The 21,682-nt window shown below is 45.2% G+C and overlaps 1 protein-coding gene across 1 annotated transcript in view; it reads left to right on the top strand.

Annotated features, from left to right (window-relative positions):
- Positions 1-21,682, top strand: part of CLYBL (citramalyl-CoA lyase) — a 2,598,854-nt gene that overhangs the window by 54,955 nt on the left and 2,522,217 nt on the right. Inside the window, exon 2 of the mRNA XM_086934376.1 lies at positions 12,846-12,869. Coding sequence (XP_086790502.1) covers positions 12,846-12,869 — 24 coding nt within the window. The remainder of the gene's footprint in view (positions 1-12,845; positions 12,870-21,682) is intronic.

Here is a 21,682-nt window from a genome sequence, read left to right as displayed (position 1 = left end):
TGCTGCCACAGACACGAGTTGGCCTCCTGCTGCTGACCGAAACTCCGGCAGGGGAGGCCTGGACATAAGGTTTCCTGTCACAGGAAGGTGTTACACCACCCCAGACAGGAGATAGTGGATTGGGGCAGGGAGGGCTGAATGAAACTAGACACTGCCCGGGGCACACAAGGTGTCCCATGCAAAGTCCAGTTCAAACCTGTGCTGGGGCACTCCAGCCCCAGCTCTGGTGCGAAACTGGACAAAGGGAAAAGGGTGTAACCACCCCCTTCCTGGGTCCCACCCATAGGAGGGACCTAGCAGGTGATCCAGCCCCTTGATTTGGAATAAAGGTAGGAGCTGTGCCATGGCACATCAGATCATCCTGACTGAAACTTTGATACGAAACTCCGGACCCTTCGACATCCTACTCGACGTAGAAGACTGAAGAATCTCCCTTGTGGTCAAGGAGTGGCCACCCTGTGCAAGCAGGCACCATCAGCGCTCAAAGGTTTTCTTTGTCGTTGCTCCCTCCGGAGCTCGAACGACAGAGACCGACAAGACCTGGACTCCCAGACTTCCAACAGCCCGATCCACAGTCCTAGCAAAGCTGAGACCCGTGGAGGCGACGTGGGACCGGCCATCTTGGAAAGCCAGCGAAGTGCTTCCTGTGCAGCTCCCGAGGCCCCCTCAAAGCTGTACTTTGGGGATTGAGAAGCCCCAGCCCCGAGCAGCCTGTGCACCGAAGATCACCTCTCCACACTCACCGAGTGCTGCGTGGGGCCCTTTTGCACTTTTCCTGCTTGACGCGTTGTCCGGTCACTTGCCCGTTGGCTAGTGGCCTCTGTGACGACGAACCTTCAACTTTACACTGCTGGTCTGGTTGCTCCAGACTGGCCCTAGCTCCCCTGAAAAGGAGCCACCGATCTGACCTTGCTGGTCCGATCCAGAAGCCATCTTCGAGTCCTGCGTGGGTTGCATTTACCAAGGCCTGTTGACTCCGATTCGAGAACCCACAACGCCGACAGCGAGAGCCTTCGTGGGACAGCCCGTGTTCAACTCCTGGTCGTCATCGATACTTCCTGGTCCACGTGGCAGCGGAGACAAACTACTCGACAGCACCTGATCGCAACCCGATATTGCCTGGTTCCTTCCTGGTTCCATCCTGGTCACTGGTTAGTGACCTAGACTCTGTCCCTTCTGCTTTCAGGTACTCTACATCTTTGATCCACCCTTGGATCCAAACAGACTCTTCTCTCCTGGTCGCCTGCAACATCTTTTCCCCCAGGCTCCATAGAACTCCACGAAGAAACCCGACGCACTTTGGCACCTATGCACCTGATTCCTGTGGGTGAGGTAACGAGGGTACTCCAGTGCCCCTGTAGTGATTTACATCCCTAGTGTCCTAGTTTCAAGTGGCTAAGTTCTAGTCCAGTCGGAAGGGAAGACTCCCAAACCTATAACTTTCTGATTTTTACGCACCATTGACTTGTATGGTAAACGTGGTTGCCTATAGACACTGCACCCGCATCCTGTGGGCCTCCTATGTCCTAACCTTCGTTAGTCCAGTGTAGTCCCAGCGATTCTCAAGGCCCTAAGCCTGACCATTGATCGTGACGTAGTGCTTATACCACTTTTTTAATATATGGTTTGAGTGGCCACCCGGCCTATCCATAATTGTGCAGCTTATTGTATGGTATATTAAGTTCTTTGTTTAATGCTTGTGCTTCTGTGCTCATAAAGAGTATAGGGGATTATTCTAGAAATAAATACATATATTTTAAAATATATAACTTGTGTGGTGTCCTTTCATTTGATGTTAAAAGGATTGCATATGGTAAAACAGCTGGCTTCACATGCCCTATTGAGTTTAGCCTAAGACTGCGTTTGTCCATGCTACCATTAGGATAGCTGGTCTATAAGGTTGACTCACAACCAATCACCATAAGGGTCGTTTGGACTGGTGCAAGGTGCTCACTAGAATAGTGATCATCATGTACCAGGCCAACTTCTCACACAGATCTTATAATATAGTTTATCAGTGCTCAAAGACTAGACTGGTGTTTGTGTTTCAACTGAGCTAATTGGGCTAAAGCAACATACGTTAGGTTAAGCCTGAAAATTTAGCAAAAGAAAGTACCAGTGGCCTAGCTGCTGGGGGCGGACTACCACGCAATAAAATAATAACGTAGGCCTGCGTGGTGCCTCAGGTAGAATTAAGCTCATGTTAAATATGTGCAGACAGGGAGATGTCTGAAAATACACGCATGTAACTAAAAGTGTAAGGTTAGGTAAGGACGCAATTAAACAATCCTTGTAATGCTTCAGGAAAAGCACGTTTTCAATGCATGTTGGGCTAGAAATGAAGCAAAATGTGAGATGAAATAATCAGTTTTGCAGTGAGTGCCGCCACTAGTGCGTATTAAATATGTGCAGGAAGGGTAAATGTTAGAAAATGAGAATGCAAATAATAAAAGTCCGTGCATGGTGGGATGAGAAAAAATTAGCCAGATTTAAATTTGTGCAGGCATGGAAATATTAGCAAATGTGTGTGTAAGCATAGAAATTGTAACAAGCTCTCGGCATTTCTGTGGCGGGGGACGGGGGTGCGGGAGCGCTTTCCTTTGAAGTCTGATGGGAGGGCGGGGGAGCGGCTTGAAAATACACGCATGTAACTAAAAGTGTAAGGTTAGGTAAGGACGCAATTAAACAATCCTTGTAATGCATCAGGAAAAGCACGTTTTCAATGCATGTTGGGCTACAAATGAAGCAAAATGCGAGATGAAATATTCAGTTTTGCTGTGAGTGCCGCCACTAGCGCGTTTAAATATGTGCAGGAAGGGTAATGTTAGAAAATGAGAATGCAAATAATAAAAGTCTGTGCATGGTGGGACGAGAAAAATTGAGCCAGATTTAAATTTGTGCAGGCATGGAAATATTAGCAAATGTGTGTCTAAGCATAGAAATTGTAACAAGCTCTCTGCATTGCTGTGGCGGTGGGGTGGGGGAGTGGGAGCGCATTCCTTTGAAGGCTGATGGGGGGCGGGGGAGCGGCTTGGGAGCGGATACCTTTGAAGTCTGATGCCGAGGCTCAGACAAATGGTGGTGTGCGAGCGGCTTCTTTTGAAGTCTGATGCCGAGGCATGGTGTGGGATGTGGCTGGTGATGATGTGCACGTGCCTGCCTCCCACGCCTGCCTCACATGAACTGTACGTGATCGGCAGTTTGGTAGACTTTTTGGACTGCTTACTATAATCTCGCCTATTCAATCCCTAACGGGATAGAATAGTTGAGACCTAAAAAGATATTTCATCATTACTAAGTATCTTATTTAAATTGAGTTTCCTATGATGACTGCATTGCACCTATGTGGAAACTAGAGGGCAGACATAGCACATGAATGAGTCGGATCAACTCAGCCATCATCAAACGAATATGGGATGTCAATTCTTCTAACAAGTTGTCTTGAGACTCACATGTCTTATAAGTGTAACGTAGAACGACCTTTTTTTATTTGCCTTCCACTACTATTCACAAACCACATTCTCAATTGCAATAGCCACTAAATTTGCTCAGACAAGCACACACGAGATTATGTGTGAAATTTGTGTTTCAGGAAGTAAGTATGTCTTGTTTTAATGTGGCCCTAATACAATTTTTGCTTCCATCACAATTAAGAACCACAAAAAGATTTGCGTCGTTTGTGCTTTTGAAACCATTGATTGAGTCACCAACATGTATACATTTCATTTACATTTTATTTTGTGTTGGAAAAATGACATCTACTATACCAGTGCAAGGTTACCACATACCTCACTTTACAAATAATCTTGCTATGCAGTTAGAGTAAGTAAACACCATTCTCCATTGTTAAAACAATAAACGGAAGTTATTGCCTCGCGTTTGACCTCTGAATTTTAAAGTCATCTTTTATTGCTCCTTCACCTTCAGAATTCTAGCATGGTTGTTTTGGGGTTGCTGCAGCACCCGCAGCATTACGACTTCCAGCGTCTACGTCTTGAAGTAGTGAGGACACATGCGCGGCCTACTGGGTTTCGGGTAAAATAGCATTTCAAGACTAAAGCAATGGACATAGCAAGTAAAACGCAGATTTAAAATGGTGTTGAAGCCATTAGATACCACGGAGGAAAAACACCCTGGGAGTCACAGGCATGCTGACCTTACTTATTTGTAGATAAGTGGCTAACACACACCACTTAGAGAATGCGTGATAATGATGATGATGATAACTTTATTTGGGAACGTAAACAGCGACAACACTCTACACTATACATGTAGATGCAAAATAACTAATAGGAGAGAAAAATGGACGATATCAATATGTTAAGTTGTACGAGAGCTAAACGCACCATGGCAGGTGTCAAGTTAATTTGCCAGTTAACTTAAAAATATATTTTACTACGATCAGATTTTGCACTATCAGTTCTAAGAGGGTTCTCTGTCTTTTATGACAGCAGGAAAGGATTTTATCTCTTCCATCAAAAGTAATTCTTCCAAAATAAGATACTCTAATTTCTCTGCCTTTCCACTGGAAAATAATCACTAAGTTTCTGGGAGGCTGCCAGACAATAGCACCACCATGTTGATAAGACTACACATTGAGAGTAGCCTGACAGTTTTCTGTTCTTGTTTTTTAATTTGCAGCGATCGTTAAGTTTTACAAAGGTGGTATAGTTAATGAAACGAGCATTGGTAAAGCCAATAGCTTGACTTTAATGTTGCAAGCTGCAAACACAGGCATGCACAAGTGCACATTTGTGTATTACTGTGTTTGGGGGCATTAGCATAACAAAGCAACAACTGATGACATGACCTCTGGATCTCACTTTCGCATAGAAAGGAAACCAAACACTACCTTTCACACGTTAGAAAAGTCAATAGGTTTGGCCATGTCAAAGTGGACAGCAGTTGACTCTTTTTTAAAAATATTTTAGGTCTCAACCTGACGTAAGCAGTCCTTGCAAATTTCTCTTGACTACTGCTCAAAATAAAGGAGAGATTTTCTAGCTTTATAACAGTTTCACCGATTTGCTCTCTACCTCTTACTTGAAAGAGTGATTGCACGTCTATCTTAGCTGTCCAAAGCAATGTCTGTTCTTACTTATCTAAGTGCCTACCAATTTAATACAGAACATGCGTTGAGAAATGTCAGTAATTTATAACGTACTGCATAATGCTGAATCTCATGGAGCGGGGTGATAGGAGGTTCCCACTCTATTCTTGACAATGGTCCCGCCGCCTCACTCTCTCGTTCCACATCAGACAAACATACTGCTTCCGCCTACCATAGCGCCATTGCCAATCAAGGTAAGAGGTGACGCCATGATACGGGTGAGCCCTTAACCAGCATTAGATGTTTATTTAAGCAAGAGCATTCTGGATTTATAAACTCATGTTTGCAATGAAAACCAAAACAGAACTGCGAGTCCCAGAATGCTAAGCGCTGTTGGCTCATAAATGGCATGGAGGTGGAAGACATCACGCAGGATATTCAGCCACTTTCCAGGCATGTGCACATAAGACCCTCATGCCCTAAATACCAAGGGGATCCTAACTAGAATTATTTAGCATTCATTTTTTGGTCACAAAAAAAGATAAACATCCGACGCAATTACCCACACTTACCGCCACCTGTAGTAAAGAAATCACACACGTCTGTGAACTGCTCTCTCTTTCATGTGAGGCTCTCACGGAGAGTTCCCTGTTTGAACAAGCATTAAAAATGAAATATGTCTTGCCTTCTATTAAGTTAAAGCCATTTGCTTTGCTATACAATACCATTAGCAAAACAAATGACTTCAACTTAATCAAAGGCGAGACCTATTGCATTTTCAATGCTTGTTTAACTCTGATGTGATGTGGTTATAATCATTTTCAATACATTTTTTATTGGCTTATTTAGATTTTATACTATTTATCTGGCTTACGAAAGCACATAATAGTATTGGTTGCCTAGTTATTTAAGATTCTTTATGTTCATACCACCTTGTGTGAGATTCCCATCCTTGTTTAACATATACATGTTCTGTGCACGTGTGTGTTCTTTACTTATAGCCTCTTGTATTATCGGGGAAATGAACCATAGCGATTTACCAAATTCATTTTTTTTATCTGCTTCCAAAATTGTATGTTTTGTTTATTGTATGTTTATTTTTTTTGTAAAGCTGAACCAATAAACTTGATTGATTGAACAGGCCTAGAACTGGCCTAGAACTATCTCCTGTGTTGTGACATTTGGCAAGAAATTAAAGCTTCCACTGTGGCTTGTCCACTGCAGACACATCTGTTGATTTTGGTTGCATTCATTTGGATCACTGTGGGCCACTGATTTTGGACACAGCATTCAAATTTATTTTGGTTGCAGTTGTTTCTTGCTCTAGATTCCTCTTGGTTTGGCCACAGCGCTCGACTGACGCTCAATCTGTTATTAAAGACCAACAAATCTCTGTCGGGACATATTCATGCAGTGCATTCCACTAAGACCAGGGCTCGGCTGTCACGCCAATTCTACGGCATCACTAGGTGTGCAGGTGCATTATTCTTCTCCATATAAGCCCAAGGGGGGAAACAGCCATTACACTGCAAGCGTTACAGCACGGTCATTACAACAACCACGTTGTTACATCGCAGTACATTACAACACAAGTTGTTACATCAACTTGCTGTAGGGGGTGCGCTAACCTAAGGAATAGTATAATTTACTATTCCAACACCTTCTCTACTGTTGTGCAGACTGGAGTTGGAATAGTAAATTATACTAATCCAAAATCCAGTGCGCCTCCTACAGCAAGTCGATGTAACGACTTCCGTTGTAATGTACTGCGATGTAAAAACGCTGTAGTTGTAACGACTGCGTTGTAATTGCATGCGTTTTAAACGCATGCGATGTAAGTTGCTATATTTGCCAGAGGGCAGTTGCATCCATCAACTATGCGCCCGGCCATGGAGAGCTGCATGTGGATCCAGCATTGAGGCGATAATCTGGTCTCTGTTTCTATGAAGTGTGATGCCCATCGAAGAGGGCGTTCACTGAGCTAGGGGGGTTGTTGAGTTCGTCGAGGGAAATAGCTTGGATTTATCCCAACTTATGTGCAAGCCCAACATATTTTCGAATCGTGCAATTTCTTCCTCTAAGGGGTTTAGGTTTTCGGAGGGCTGCCTAATGAACAGTAAGATATCGCCTGCATACATGGATATTAAGAGTGGGCTGGGGCGGAACCAGAGGCCCGATGCGGATGTAGTGATATGTTAAAAGAGATTAGTTCACGTATTATGTTGGCATTATCTGAGACGTTAGTACCGTCTTCCAAACAAAGGAACGTGATATGGCCTGCTCCCCGGTGGAGGCGAAACCATGTTCTCCTGGGGCGTTCTCCCTCTCCATATCTGCGTGCTGCTCTATATTTACCTAGCAGTTTGACTTCCCTGTCAGCCAGTTAGTTAAATTCTGGTAGAAAGGTCGCTCATTTATGCAATGTGTTTGAAGTGTGAGATGGGTCATCCGTATTGTCGATGGTCACTAGCTCCGTTTCCAGTCGAGTTGGGCCACCGTGCAATGATTGCAGCACCCCCAACTGCTTGGAAATACAGATGCCGCGAATGTATGCCTTGAAGACATCCCATAATATAGAATGCTGTGTGACAGACCCTGAATTGAGTGCAAAGTATTCAAGGATGGAGTTGTGGAGCTCCGGGCAGTACACCTCATCTAATAGCACAGTTGTGGTGAATTACCATCTACGCTCCCAGCCTTTAGTGTATGGAATCATGATATGTAGGAGCACTGGTGCATGATCCGAAAGTGTGCGCGGTAGTGTCTCTACGTTTCGCACCCACTGACAGGAGGCAGCAGAGATGAACCAATAATCGATACGCGCCCATACAGAGTTTGGAGCTGAATGAAATGTGTAACCTGAGTTTTCAGGGTGCCATGTGCTCCAGGCATCTGGGAGGGTCTGGGAGTTCAAGATTTCCTGGAGAATATGAAGGGATTGACGTTTGTTTCTCTGACCTAATCCTGACGTGTCCTGGCTGGGGTCCAGCCGTAGGCTCTCCACCTGTAAATAAAGTATTGGGATCATATCGATGAAGAAGAGCAGTGAGTCTATTAAAGATAGGCGGATCGTCTGTGTTCGGGGCATATATATTTTGGAACTCCTCTTTGCCTAGGAGTGTTCCCGCTACCAATACGTACCTTCCAATATCGTCCACAATGGTGGTATGATGTGTGAACGGCAGACTATGGTGTATGGGTATACACACCCCCTGGAGTAGGTAGTGTACCCAGCGAAGTATCTATTAGGTCCCCAAGAAGAAGCAAATGGGGGGTGGGGAGGTCTGTAGGGGAAGATGTGTTTCCGAGAGAAAGGCTATCTTGATGTGGTGTCTGTGTAGATAGAATAGGACTAATTTACATTTCTGGGGGTTGTTAAGTCCTCAGACGTTCCAGGTTAGCAGCCGGATCGCAACTGCTGGTTTGTGGGCTCCCATCTCTTATATTACAGAATGATATTGACTGCATGTAATGTGTGGTATGTACATCGGGGGAGGGGCGAACATGAGGAATGCCCGAGGGAGAAAGAGGACACGATGTAGGGACAAGTCCAATTAAATCCCAGTTAACCCATCTACCACTCACACCAAACGGTGGACGCCTGACGAATACCCATTGCCCGGAACCCAAAAACCAAAACCCCAACGAGGTAACATTCTGAATCATCCGTGGGAGGCAGGCAACGCATCAGGGCCAAACGCCCAAACTGTACAGATCACATTATGTAATTATACTAGTTAAAAGTATCAGTTATACAACATTAATAGACAAAAGAACAAACATCAGCAACATTATTTGTCTCAGTGCATCCCGTCACAGCACACATCAATGCCACAGGTACCGCCGAGGTATGTAGGGGGAAGAAATGTTAACTAGGGTGGAAGAGTTCCGCGCGGTCCATTAACTGTCGATCCGGTGATGAATGTCCCGGTGAGCAGAGGGGCTATGGTGGTGATTGTCCTTCAGTTTTTCACAGAAAGCTAGGGCGTCTGCATATAAATCCAAAAACTTAAGCTTATCATCCACAGTTACGCGCAGTCTTGCAGGATATAGCATGCCATATTTAAGGCCAGGCTTCCGGCGCTGTGCCTTTGCTTCTGTATATTTTCACCTTGCCTCTTGGACTGCGATCGTATAATCGGGATACATGGAGAGTGTGGCGTCCTGATGTTGCAGTGGGGAGTTCTCACGTGCTACTCGGAGGATAGTGTCCCCGTCCCCATAGTACAAGAGGCAGGCCACAACGGGACACAGAGGGGCCTTAGGGTGGGGCGGGGGCCCAAAGATATGTGCGCCCTCTCAACTATGAATGCCTTGGAGAAATGCGGTGTTCCAAACAGGTCAGAGAGGACGGTCTCTATGAACAGTTCTAGGTCCCCTATGTTGGTCTACTCCGCCAAACTAGGAATCCGCACGTGGTTTCTCCAAGATCGTGCTTCTAAGTCTTCATTTTTAACTACAACTGCCATCAGGAGATGTTCTGTTTTTCCAGTTGCCTTGCCATTGCATTGGACTTGTCCTCATGCGTGGACACTCACTCCTCCACCGAATCCAGTCGGGGGCCATGTCCATCCAGCCGCTCCCCATTCGGTCGATCCGGGTAGCTACGGTGTCACACCTGGCGTCGATGGCATGGAATCCCGACTTAAGTTCGCCCAAGGTAGCTGCTGCACCCTCAAAGGGAGCGGGGGCGTCTGTCCCTTGGTCGCCATATGGATCTTGGGCAGCCGTCCGCCGCCCCAGGTCTGTCGGAGGTGAGTCACCTTTGTTTGGGGTCTCCAAAGCCCATATTTGCACTGAGGGTGTGCTAGAGAGCAGTAGTTGAGCGTCTGGGTATGGGGTGGGGAGCAATCAAATGGGTCCTACTTGTTTAGGTGAGCAGGAGTGGCAGCCCAAAGTATATTACTCAGTCCGGAGTTATGCGAGAGGGGGAGTGCAGTTCCCAGGGTGCTGGTGTGGCGTCTCAGAGCGTTTGAGCCTATGCAAGGGGTATCTCCCCAGTAGGAAGGGGGTCGTGTCCAGGGAAGAACACGTTATCTGCAGGTTAGGTTTGTATGATAGATGATCAGGCCTTGTGTTTGCTTAATGCAGTAATCTTGGGCAGCTGGGTGGTAGTTGACCGGTGATGGTGGAGGCGGGTCAGGTGAATGTCTCGGTTATCTCCAACTGGGATCCCCTCCCCCAGGGCAGGTTCGCGCCTCTCAATACCTCGCAACTGCGCTGGACTGCACCGGTCGCCGCTGTTGATTCTAGCCCCCAGGTGCAGCCCAGGAGGGAGAGCGCAGGGCAGTGAAGCCTCAGGCTCACCCGTGGCGACTGTCGCCGTGGGGCGTCCAAGGCAGGCTAGATTACCCCTCACCCTGATGGGCCTCAAGTATGTTGGATTGCAGCTTCAGGGTCGCTCCCCTCAACAGTGCAGGGCTGACTGAGGATCGACTTATCAGCGGGGAGGGGGGCGGCCTCGGCCCGACCTCGCAGCAGCAGGCCAGCTCGCCTCCCCCAGTATGTTAGGTGTGGTGCGGCCGGTCAAGCTGTGGGCCCCTCACCTGGTGCAATCGTGTTGGGCCATCTCTTTGCTGGTATCCTCGCTCTGTCGCCCACAGCACCGTGTAAGGAATTGGAGGAGAGGAGGGTAGACCCAGCGGGGCAACGCAGCCCCGACCTTAGGCTCACCTGCGGCCCCTGTTGCTGCGGGGCCTCCGAGGGGGGCGGGGCCCCTGGTACATTGGAATGAGGCTCCAGGTGCCCCCGCTTCAACAATGCAGGACCGGTTTAGGATCAGTTTCAAGTGATGGACGGGTGGGCCCACAGACCTGGCAGTGTGAGTGGGGGGGGGGGGGGGCGACCCAGGTTCCGACTCTGCAATGTTGTGTGAAAGATTGGGGGAGGAAGGGAGGCCCAGCAAGGCACTGCAGCCCCGGCCTCGGGCTCACCCGGAGGCCCCGCAGCCCCTGTCGCCGCAGGGCCTCCGAGGCATGCTGGTCCACTTCCTTCCACAGCAACTTCTAACAGCAGCGGATCGAGTCTGCGACACCTCCGGACCTCCCGTCCTACGCTCATGCGATGTTTGTCTTGGGCTCCCAATGTTACGATGATGATGATGGCCGTGCTGAGTGTCCGCTACTTTCTAGATTGGAGTAGCGGGCTCCGGAGCTTCAGTGCTGTGCAGCCAGTTTGGTTATCAGTCAGGCCACGCCCCCATGGTGCATTTGTAATATTAAAAAGAAATTACTGGTTACTCCTGGAAGAGGTTCTAGTGGTGCTATAACATTTTTTGGCAGCACAGATTTTCAACAGCATCAGTCATAGCCCATGACCATGAGACGCTGTGAGTATCCCTTCTAAAAATCTAAAAGAGATTAACTAACCCACACCCCACTCCTAGTCATTAAGCTGGTCTCCTGGGCTGTCATTACAGGATTATTCTGTGTCCCTTTTGTGAGAACTACACCAAGGAGAGTTCCTTCTTTTGAGGGCAGACCAAATCTTACTTGAGGGTGGAGCGTGGCGATGCAGTGTCAGAAAGTAAAGGCCAAGAAAGTGGATGCTAACTGATGGGGTTATATTTCATATTAAAATGTTTTTGCATTTTATTGATACACACAACTGTATTCTCTCTGTATTTTTCAGTACATATAGATTGACCATAGCTAGGCCTGCATTTTAAATGGCTAACGTCTCATTCCAGGTCCCATGTGTATTTTATTTCAAGGATAAGCTGAATTTACAATTAACAAATATGGTTTAGCTTTGGTAACTTTCTCATGTGAAATGTTTTCCTAGTAGAGGCTGATCAATGTATCTTGTTATGTTGCAGATAACTTTAAGTTTGAAGGACATTTAAAGAAGCTTTATTGTGTAGTAGTCTGACAAACTAATGAGTGGAATACTGTATGTTGTACGTTAAACTGATTGGTCCATTTTATGGAAACCATTGGTAGGTGTAACAAATGTTAGAATTGTGTAATGTATGCTAGTGAAATGTAGACAAGAGTTCAGAACTTTCCAGAATACTTGCAGGACATATTGCAGACATGCTTGTCTCTACCTTCGAGATAGCTTAAAGCAGAGTAGAGTGCTCTCTTTATGGGAGAACTGAGTTACTTAACTCTTCCCTTGAGATAACTTTGTACATATTTGTCTTTTACTTTTATGACTTTGTTTGATTTGAACTTCATATTTACTGAATTCATTCATTTATTGATTGCTGATTGATACTAATTTGATGATTTTTAATTTGCAAATCTTTTAATCTTTATAAACCCTTATGGTTTAGGAAACTCAACCACCCTCTGCCTTCTTTGAGGAGCCTAATGTGCGTCACGTTATTTAAATGTATTGATTTGATGACTAACCTCAGTCATGGATTCCAATTCATTAGATAGTGCTGTAGGGGCTCTGAATTTGCATGAAGAAAAACACTAAAACAGGTTGCAAACCCTTACCTAAATAGGGTCCCCAATTATCCATTTCATTGCCACCAATGTCTCTTTTAAAAAACACACCTGTGAAGAGGATTAGTACTTTAAAGGGTGCTCAGAGCACCCATACTTTATGTTTTGTTCCTTTTCTGCTTTTCTAGTTTGGCCTGCACTGCTATGTATTTGCTATTTTTAGATACTTTCATGACTGTGAGACAGGCATTTGACAGAGGGCAGAGGAGGGCAAGCAAGTGTCTTTTCCTTTCTGGAAAATAGTTCAAATGGAAGAAATGAGCTGCATATTACCATGTTTACTTCTCTGAATGGTCCGAATCAGCAGGTCCAATTGGTGTGACTTATTTTGTCTTTTGCAGATTCATCAATGGAGCTTCTCAAAGGTAAGTAAAATCTCAGTTTTCTTTAAAATATGAAAATGAAAATAAAGCTTTAGGCAAATGGTTCATGAGAACTCTTCTTATTTAATTAGTTTGATTGAACAATATTAAAAGAAGATATATACCAGAAAAAATGTTTCACTGTTTGTAACAAATGCCAAGTTAATATTCAATTTTCGACTGCATTAAAATTAAGATGTTAACGAAAAATGTATTATTTCACATGTGGTGATCTCTAATATTCTGGTGACCGTCTTATTGTAATGGCAATTTACATTTCTAGCTATCGCTTCAAGTGTTGGGCAAAACAAAACAAGTGGAGCTATCTATAACTGGGGTAAGGGACAGAGACAGTACTCTAGAGACAGCGGTTTTATTTTAGTTGGTTCTGAGACTTCTGGCCACCCAAATAACAACCATATCTCAGCCCCCATACCTAAAATAGAAACATTTGCAAAACTAGGGATTTCCCTCTGCCTTAGACTCACCTCCCCCAGAACATGTGTTGATAACCACCCCTTCAGGGATTAATATATCCACTGGTCTAGAGGCGTTGTATTTATTTGTGTGTGCCATTTAGTAATTTTGTTATGTTCTTCTGTTGCCTCACAGCCACTTGAAAATGTTTTACTACAAATAGCAATGCCTTAATTCCTAAACAACATTAAATTTGGGTCATCTTTAGAAAGATATTCTCCCATTCTAATATAGCTCTTTAGCGATTCCTGCTGCAGATCACAAATAGGATATCATTACCACTGAATTTGTAGCCGGGGTGATGCTTGTCATTTTTTTTTAATAATGGTTTTGATATTAACTACCCAGAGTGGTAGACAAAACATGTTAACCGTGACACAATAATTTTGAACCACTAAACACCAATGAAAATCAATATATGTGAATAAATTTCAGTTACTGTTAAAAATGTTAACAACAGCCATTAAAACAAATCTAAAATCTGGTTAAAATTGTAAAAATTCTATAACCAATTATCAAAGGCGAGGAAATATAATCTGTATTACATTGTAGATATCATTTATCACATTTCTTAAAATCATGTTTTTGTCAAACTAATCGAGCTCTGTTTCGTATAAGCACAAACAAAAATATTGTGAGTTATTCTTTGCACAACAAGCATAGTTGCAATTAAATTTGTTTAAACCATACCACTTAGCTAAATTTACTCCTAGGGGTAAGCTATTATTGCGAAGACTCAAAATGAATCTATTTGTTAAGTGGTTTCGAAGATTGGTGATGTAAAAGTGCACTTGATCTTGCTTAGCAATATTTATGATCTAAGCCATCCCAGTCCAGAGATGGAAGAACAATGGGGTTTACTCGGGATAAAGCTTAGGTCTTTTGAACCCATCATGATAAGCTTTTTAACCTTGATTAGATATGACCAACTCTCAAAGACATTAGCCAGGGTGATCATTCCTCAACTACTGGATAAAGGCTCCATGGGAATGCTGGTTTACAGCCCAATAAAGACATGGGACCTGAAACACCCAAAAAGCTGATCTATGCACATTTATTCTTCCACAGTCCATTACTGACATAGCTGCTGTTTTTTTTTTAATTTTCATCTTTTGGGAGCCTATATCTAGGATATCTTGCAACCGCCAGGCATTCTGGAAGTCTGTAGTACTGAAGACAGTAAATCTTTATTACGTAGGTGAGACATTGCAGAGGGGAAACGAAGGTTATTGCAGCACACTCCTCTATGGCTGCCTGCTTTGCAGTGCTTAATTTGGCCAGTAGTTGACAGGTGGTGGGCAATTGCACTCATTTTGGGATTGAGACATGTTTTTCATCCTCTGGTTGAGATGGCTGCAGATAGAGAAAGGCAGAAAAGGAGGAAGGAAGAAGAAAGAGAAAGGTAGGAAAACAGCAACAAAGGGAGAAAGGAGGGATGAAAAAGAGACAGGAAGTCTATGTAGTATGGTGGAAGGAAAAGTGTGAAGGTGTTGCCAAGAATTGGCAGCCTTATTGTATTTATGTATTTATTTTATTTGCAGAGTTTTATATAGCGCTGGCTAGACCCGGAGGTATCAGAGCGCTTTACATGAGGAGTTGGTAGATACAAAATTACATCAGTTACAGAAGCCTAGATTCACATAGGGAAACAAAACAGTATTACACAGTAACAAGAGTTACTCTAGCATAGAATACCATATACGCACGTCATAGGGGAATAGAAGGTAGAGGGGGAAAAGTAAAAAGGGTTGGGAAGAAGATCAGGCCAGGTTGCACCGGTAAAGGGGAAAGTACTTCAGTGGAGCCGAAAGTCAAAACAAACCGGCTACTAGATCAGCAAACATAACATCCGGTGTCGCAGTGACTGAGCAAGATGTGAGGGGCGTATGAGACCTAAGGGGTGGGGGGGTCAACTCAGGATAAAGGTCCGTCAGGTGACATAGGGCATAGTCCAGCGGCATGTGGAATCGGATTGAAGCTGCCAAGATGGAGGAGCCTTACTGTTTGGCAGCACCAGAACTCGGCAGCGCTTTCTCCTAACCTAAACTTAGGGCTTCCCCACTTTTTATTACTTTTTTTAGATATACATTTGACACCTGGTTTCTATTTTAGAAGGAGAAAAGAAATACCAATTTAAATCATGCCATCTGTACTCTCGGCCCCTAGTGCATGTTGTCACATCACCTCAAGCTCTCTTTAATTCCCTTTTTTCTAAGTTTGTCTTACTGATAGAGAAGTAAAGGAATTTTGGCAGTCACATGGACAATTTATGTGAAGACATCACTCAGATTTCACACACAACCTTATGAAACTATACATGTACTCGACACTGTTGTATATCACAATAGATAAAGGACCCCACATGGTTTGTTTTCCACAAGACATAGGAATAAGTGATCACAATAGTTTAGCGTGTTATGTGTGCAAGTGGAAGTAGTAATGTAAATGGTATTCATGTTGCTAATATTTGTCAATATATGTCTATTATTTGAGGGCCCGATTCACAAGGGTAAAGTTAAACCAAAACTTTACTACTTTTTGGTATTCACAAAGGCAAGTTACTACTAGTTACTTTACTAGTAGTAAGTTTACTAGTGGTAAAGTTATTATTAGTAACTTACCTTTGTGAATACCAAAAGTAGTAAAGTTTGATTTTTGATCGAACTTTACCTTTGTGAATTGTGCCCATAATCTGGTAGCGCTTTAGGTGATCTCTTCCACTTATCTTATTTTAATGAGAAATCGTTTATGAGAGAGCTCCTGAGTTTAAGATGTGCCATCTAGAGCGCTGCTGCAATCGGGTGCAAAGCGAATATGCCTCTGAAGAATTCACTTGTTCGTCTTTGGTGAGCTCTGAGTAGCGTGTAAATAAAGGAGCGATCAGGGAGTTGAATACTCCACACAAGGGTCTGCTCTATACTCTGACACACCTCAACGCATTGGAATTAAACTCGATATGGTGTTTATGCAGATGTAGGCAGTGGTTTTAGGTCTGGCTTGACAGTGCCGCCGTCTGTACCTGTTGTTATCAGTTTTTTAAAAATTAGAGTGGACTCTTGCCCATCCCACAAGAATATTTCTCTGTAATCTCATGCTCAGGCTATTTGGTGTATTATCCCGCTGCCAATCTAATGCTTGCATTACAATTATAGAAGAACTACTTTCAATCTCACTTGAATCTCATCACATTCAATTATTTATCTCATTCATGCATTGTATAGAGAAGGCAGTTGTACTCTGATTTGCTTTTCACTGCGCCAGGCTTTTTTTAAAAATATGTTCTAGGTAGGACTAAAAATGCAAACCATACCTATTAGCTATGTCAGTAATTATTTAACTATGTTACAATGAGCTGAAGGCTCACGTCAATGAGTCGAGTGAAAGGGATACTGAATAAACGCGTGTAACGCGGACATCGTTAAAAAGTGAAAATATACGGAAATGCAACCTTCTTCATTCAAATATAGTGAAATGAATAAATGGCAGTGCATCCGTTTGAGGTTTTGTACATTGGGGCTAAGAGAACGGAACTAGCGATGGAAAGTGGCAGGAATTCATGAACGTGCAGTGTGTGAGCAGGCGGAAAACAGTAAACATTTGAGTGTCAGGATAGAGAGTAGGGCCACATAGAAGGGGGTTGGAATAAGAAGTCGAGCCAGATGGGTTTTTAGCTCAATTAATTTAGTATAATTGAGTCCTGCTATTTTTTATTGTACGGCTGAGCTGAATTCCGCTATGTTGGCCACGAATGATGACCGTGCCAAAAAGGCCATGTAAAGCAGGGAGCGCAGCACTGTCTGCATCTTTGTAACATCTTGAAACCTGTTGGTATGGTTTTTGGGACTTTTTTTCTGTTTTTTTTGTGGTTTCGATGGTGGACAGAGGTAAAGGGAGGTGAGGGTGCTTTGAGGGCTGGGGTGGATAGATGTAAAGGGCGGTAACTGTGGCTTGATGCTTCAGGGGTGGGTAGAGGTAAAGGGAGGTAAGGGTGACCTGAGTGTTATGGGGTGGGTAGAGGTAAAAAGACACAACGGTATAGAGGACGTATCCTAACGGCTAGGGCGGTCGACCTTGAATCTGGGAAACTGGGCTTGAGTCTCGGCAATGACGCTCAACATCTGGTGATTCTGGGCAAATCACTTAATCTTCCTGCGCCTAACACACAAAAAATGAGTGAATCCGTCTGTAACGCAACTGGTGCTCATGTAGAGCGCTCCGATACCGCTCCGAATTTGCGCTACATGCATAAAACACTGAAGAAAATAAAAGGTCATTTGATGGTTCAGAGATGGGTAGAGGTAAAGGAAAGTAAGAGTGACTTGAGGCCTCATGGGATGATAAAGGTAAACAGAGGTAAGGGTGACCTGAGTGTTCAAGTATAGATAGCGGTAAAGAGAAGTAAGGGTGAATTTAGTGTTCAGGAGTAGGTAAAGAGAAGTAAGGGTGATTTTAGGGGTTAGGAGTAGGTAGAGGTAAAGGTGAAATATAAACCTTTTGAAATTACTGCATGTTTGATGTGGAGTAAATCTTTCTCTAAATTATAAAAACGGTAATCAAAAATAAGTATACGGGAGGAGGAGCCAAGATGGCGACCGGAGCGGACGTGTAAGCTCCCGGCTCCGCCAGTCCTTGCGCCCCGTCGAACTATCCTGCCTGTTATCCTGTCTGACTCATCGGCTGCTCCGACGGGGGCGACGTGCTGATCTCGCCCGTGTTTTTCCGGACTCTCGGCTCGTCCGGAAGGCTGAGATACCCTGGTGCCAGTCCCGACGCCATTGCCCCAGCGCTCCTCGCCGCCTAATGCCGGACCTCGGCGGAGGGGAGACGAGCAACCTGCCTGTGGAGCGCTCGCATTCTGGAAGGGGCTGCTCTCCCTGGAACGTGGATATCAGCATCCCGGGTGCCGTGGAGTGCTGAACATCGTGCTTGCCACGCGACTGCCGGGAAGATTGCACGGCACTCCGGCTCCATTGTCTCGAGTTGAGAGGGGGCGCCTCGGCTCCATAGCGGGACTCACCCGCACATTGCTGCCTGCCCGTTCGCCCAAACCGCCTGGCTTTGCTGTTGTGGGCTCCTCACTGGCGACGCTACATAGCAGCTCGCAGCGGTGGGGGACGGAGCGACTGCTGGCCCATATCGCACCCCCCCTGTTTCTGTGCCTGGCTGGTGGGCGCTATGGAAATCCCCGCTGACCCGCGGGACGGAGAAGACCGTCCGCCATTGCCCCTTGCCTGTGATGCCATGGCCGCGCCGGGGATCGAATTGCCTGCACCTTCCGATAACGGGGGCGGGGGGGGCACACTGCCTACCCTGTCCTACGGAGATGTCCTGCTTGCCCTACGTGAACTACGGGCGACGCTGCGGCGAGACTCCCACGAGCTATGTGACAAGCTCGACGACATCGCCCTGGACCTGGCGCAGATTCGGAGGGACTGCTCTCAGCAACAACAGATCGCTCCCCTGACGGCTCCTGCTAAGGATACTGAGTTGCCGAGTGTTTCCAGTGAGACTGTGTTCCGCCCAGCCATGCTTGGCGTTTACAGACGATCGCATACCGACTCTGCCGGGGATACATTGTTCCCGCACTCGGCTACTGTTTCAACACGATCGCTGCTCATACCGGAGGTGGGACTGCTGGCTATTCTACTCCTGGCCCCCTTGCAAACTCGTTCATTGGAACCTTCGCCTTTTCCCCTGCTGTATTTGGTTTTTCAGAGTAATTTTGGGGCTCTCTGTATTGTAACCAAAGCATTATTGGGTAGGTGGTGTCGTCCATTTTGTGCTTGTGAGTCTCCCCCTTCCTCTCTGCTTCCATCTTGTTCCCTTGTTGATGAGGGGGTCGACACTCATAGAGGGTTGTGTACTGAAGGGCGTCCGAAATCGGGTCAGGGCTAGACTGTTTGTCTGCTGCATTGCTCTCTTACCTGATGGGGGTCGGGTTCAAAATGCTGTGTGGGGGGAATGTGTGGACCGCACGCAGAGTGCAAATTGAATTTTCCAACTGGTTGGGAGTTATTGGATATCGCTTGGCTCTCGCTCTCAGCGCCTCCTTTGTGTTACTGCATTCTTGTTCACGGCACAGTCGGAGCCACAATTGACTATCCTGGTACCTAGTGAGCTATCGGCTCTGTTGATTTTTTGGGGTGTCTGACTTGCCACTAACGACTATTGGGACGGGGGGTTGCCTGTATAGGGTGGCGTCCATTTTAACTCTTTGTCTCTGCACTGCCCGGGGCGGTCATCTTAGTTTTTGTTCTGGCTGGGGCGGGGTTTTGGGTGGGTACCGTGGTGTATTGGTCGCTTGCGACTTAGATAGCACTAAGGGGGTCCGGGTATCAACTTGTATTGGCCTACTTGATGTGATTTGGAATCGCTGCGCCTTATTGGCGCGCATCACCGCTACAGCTCCTCACATTTATCCGCTTCTTGTCCATCCTGACGCCTTCGACTGTGAATTGGAGCTGCTCATATCCTGTGTTGTTGGCCTTAGTCCCCTTAGATTTTAATGGCGTGGGATTCGCTAATGGATGGGTGTCCGGGAGTTTTGTTATTGTGTTGGCTCCTCCCCGCCTCCTCCAGTGGGAGATCTGGGACTATTCTTCCTTGCTCCCCATATCACTAGTGAATGTTTTTCTTTGTCTTTTCTCCCTCTCTCTTTCTTCCCTTCCTTTTCTTCCTAAATTTCGGGTTTTTTGGGGTGACAAACACTCTGCTGGGGGGGGGGGGGCAGGCCGTAGCCTCTGCATGTGTGTAGGGTGGGGGGTTATATTTTATTTTTCCTTGGTTTCTATGGTGCCTATGTATTTCCTTTTTATAATTTTCTCTTTTCTGTTCTGGGTCTGAGTGACCGGGGTTCAGTAGGGGGCGGGTGGCGCTGGGGGTGGTACGTGGACGCGAACTGTTTCTATTGTTGACTTGTGCAATACTACCATCCTGACTGGTGGACTCTCACTAACTGTTGGTTCTCTTGATGCTGCCTGCCCATGCTGTGAAGCGAATGTACGGACTCAGTTCTCCTTGACTCTATTCTTCACTGCGTTATTTTCAGATACAAAATTTTAAAATTTAACCTTCAATGCTCCTTCTCCCTGGCGACATGTCTTCGTTCAGTGTAACTGCTGTTAATTTTAGCTGTATTGCCTGATGGCGCTGGGGACACGTAATGCTTGCACATGTGCTTCAAAGTATCGTGGCCGGCCTGCCGGTTGTAGGCCCGTATTTGTGTCATGTTTTAAGCACAATAAAGGTTTTCAAAAAAATAAAAAAAAAAAAAAAAAAAATAAGTAAACGTGTCACATAGTTGTAAACATTATTTGAGAAAAACACGTACTGTATGGCAACAGTCCTAAACGGACAGAGCATGTTCAGAGCTTTATCATCAATAAAGCAGCAGGCGGACAAAATGTATGTTTTGGAAATTGATTGAATGCTTCAAAGTTTCATTATTGCTAATTGTTTGTGTTCAGCTCTTGGAAATACCGGGAAGTGAGAGCTTCAACTATGCTGGATTCAAGTTGTCTTTAAAGCAAAGGCAAAAAAAAGTGCCAGAGCACAAGCTGTGGGGAAGTACACTAATCGAAAAATCAATCACTATTTGGTCCATGCTACAGAGAAGAAAACTAAAACACACAGATGCAAAGTGAAGCCAGCAGGCGCTGATATGTTCTCACCAATGAAAAGTAAGAATATAAGATTGACAGTGAAGCCAACAAATAATGGGTGGGCTAAAATCACTATTTTAGACGTTTTTTCTTTTAGAAACAAAGGGGCATATTAACAAGCGGCAGCGATAATTATCGCTGATCGCGTGAGAAAATCTATCGCCGGCAATAATCTCCATGTTAGCGTTGTATTAACAGCGCTAAACGCCATGGAGATAAAAATCCCAGCGATAGCGGGGATTATCGCCGTTTTCAATGGAATATCGCTGGTTTTCCAGCGATATTCCATTGAAAATGGCGATAACCTTGTTGATAGAGCAGGGTAATCTTAGCCATGTAATCCACCTCCCATTGGATTACATGGCTAAGTCAGCTCACAAGCGGGCATTAGGAAAGTAGCTTTAACTGTGGTTAGCACTACTTTTCCTAACGCTCTGCTTGTTACTGTGCAGCTTGATAATAGGAGAAATGTCGCTTAGTGACATTTCTCCTATTACTTTGCTCTGGAATGCCCACTTTGCATCTCATTAGAGATGCAAAGCTGGGCGTTGTTGAAAGGCTCGCTACATCAGCAAAACTGCTGATAAGGCGATTAAATTATTGCCGCTTTTCGGCCGAAAAAGCGGCGATAATTTCATATCGCCGCCTTGATGATATGCCTCAATAGATCTTGTCAAG

The sequence above is a fragment of the Lissotriton vulgaris genome, chromosome 8 (genome assembly GCF_964263255.1).
Source record: "Lissotriton vulgaris chromosome 8, aLisVul1.2, whole genome shotgun sequence".
Classification (NCBI taxonomy): domain Eukaryota; kingdom Metazoa; phylum Chordata; class Amphibia; order Caudata; family Salamandridae; genus Lissotriton; species Lissotriton vulgaris.
Note: the sequence above shows the minus strand (reverse complement) of the source record. Positions and strands in the feature narration are given on the sequence as shown.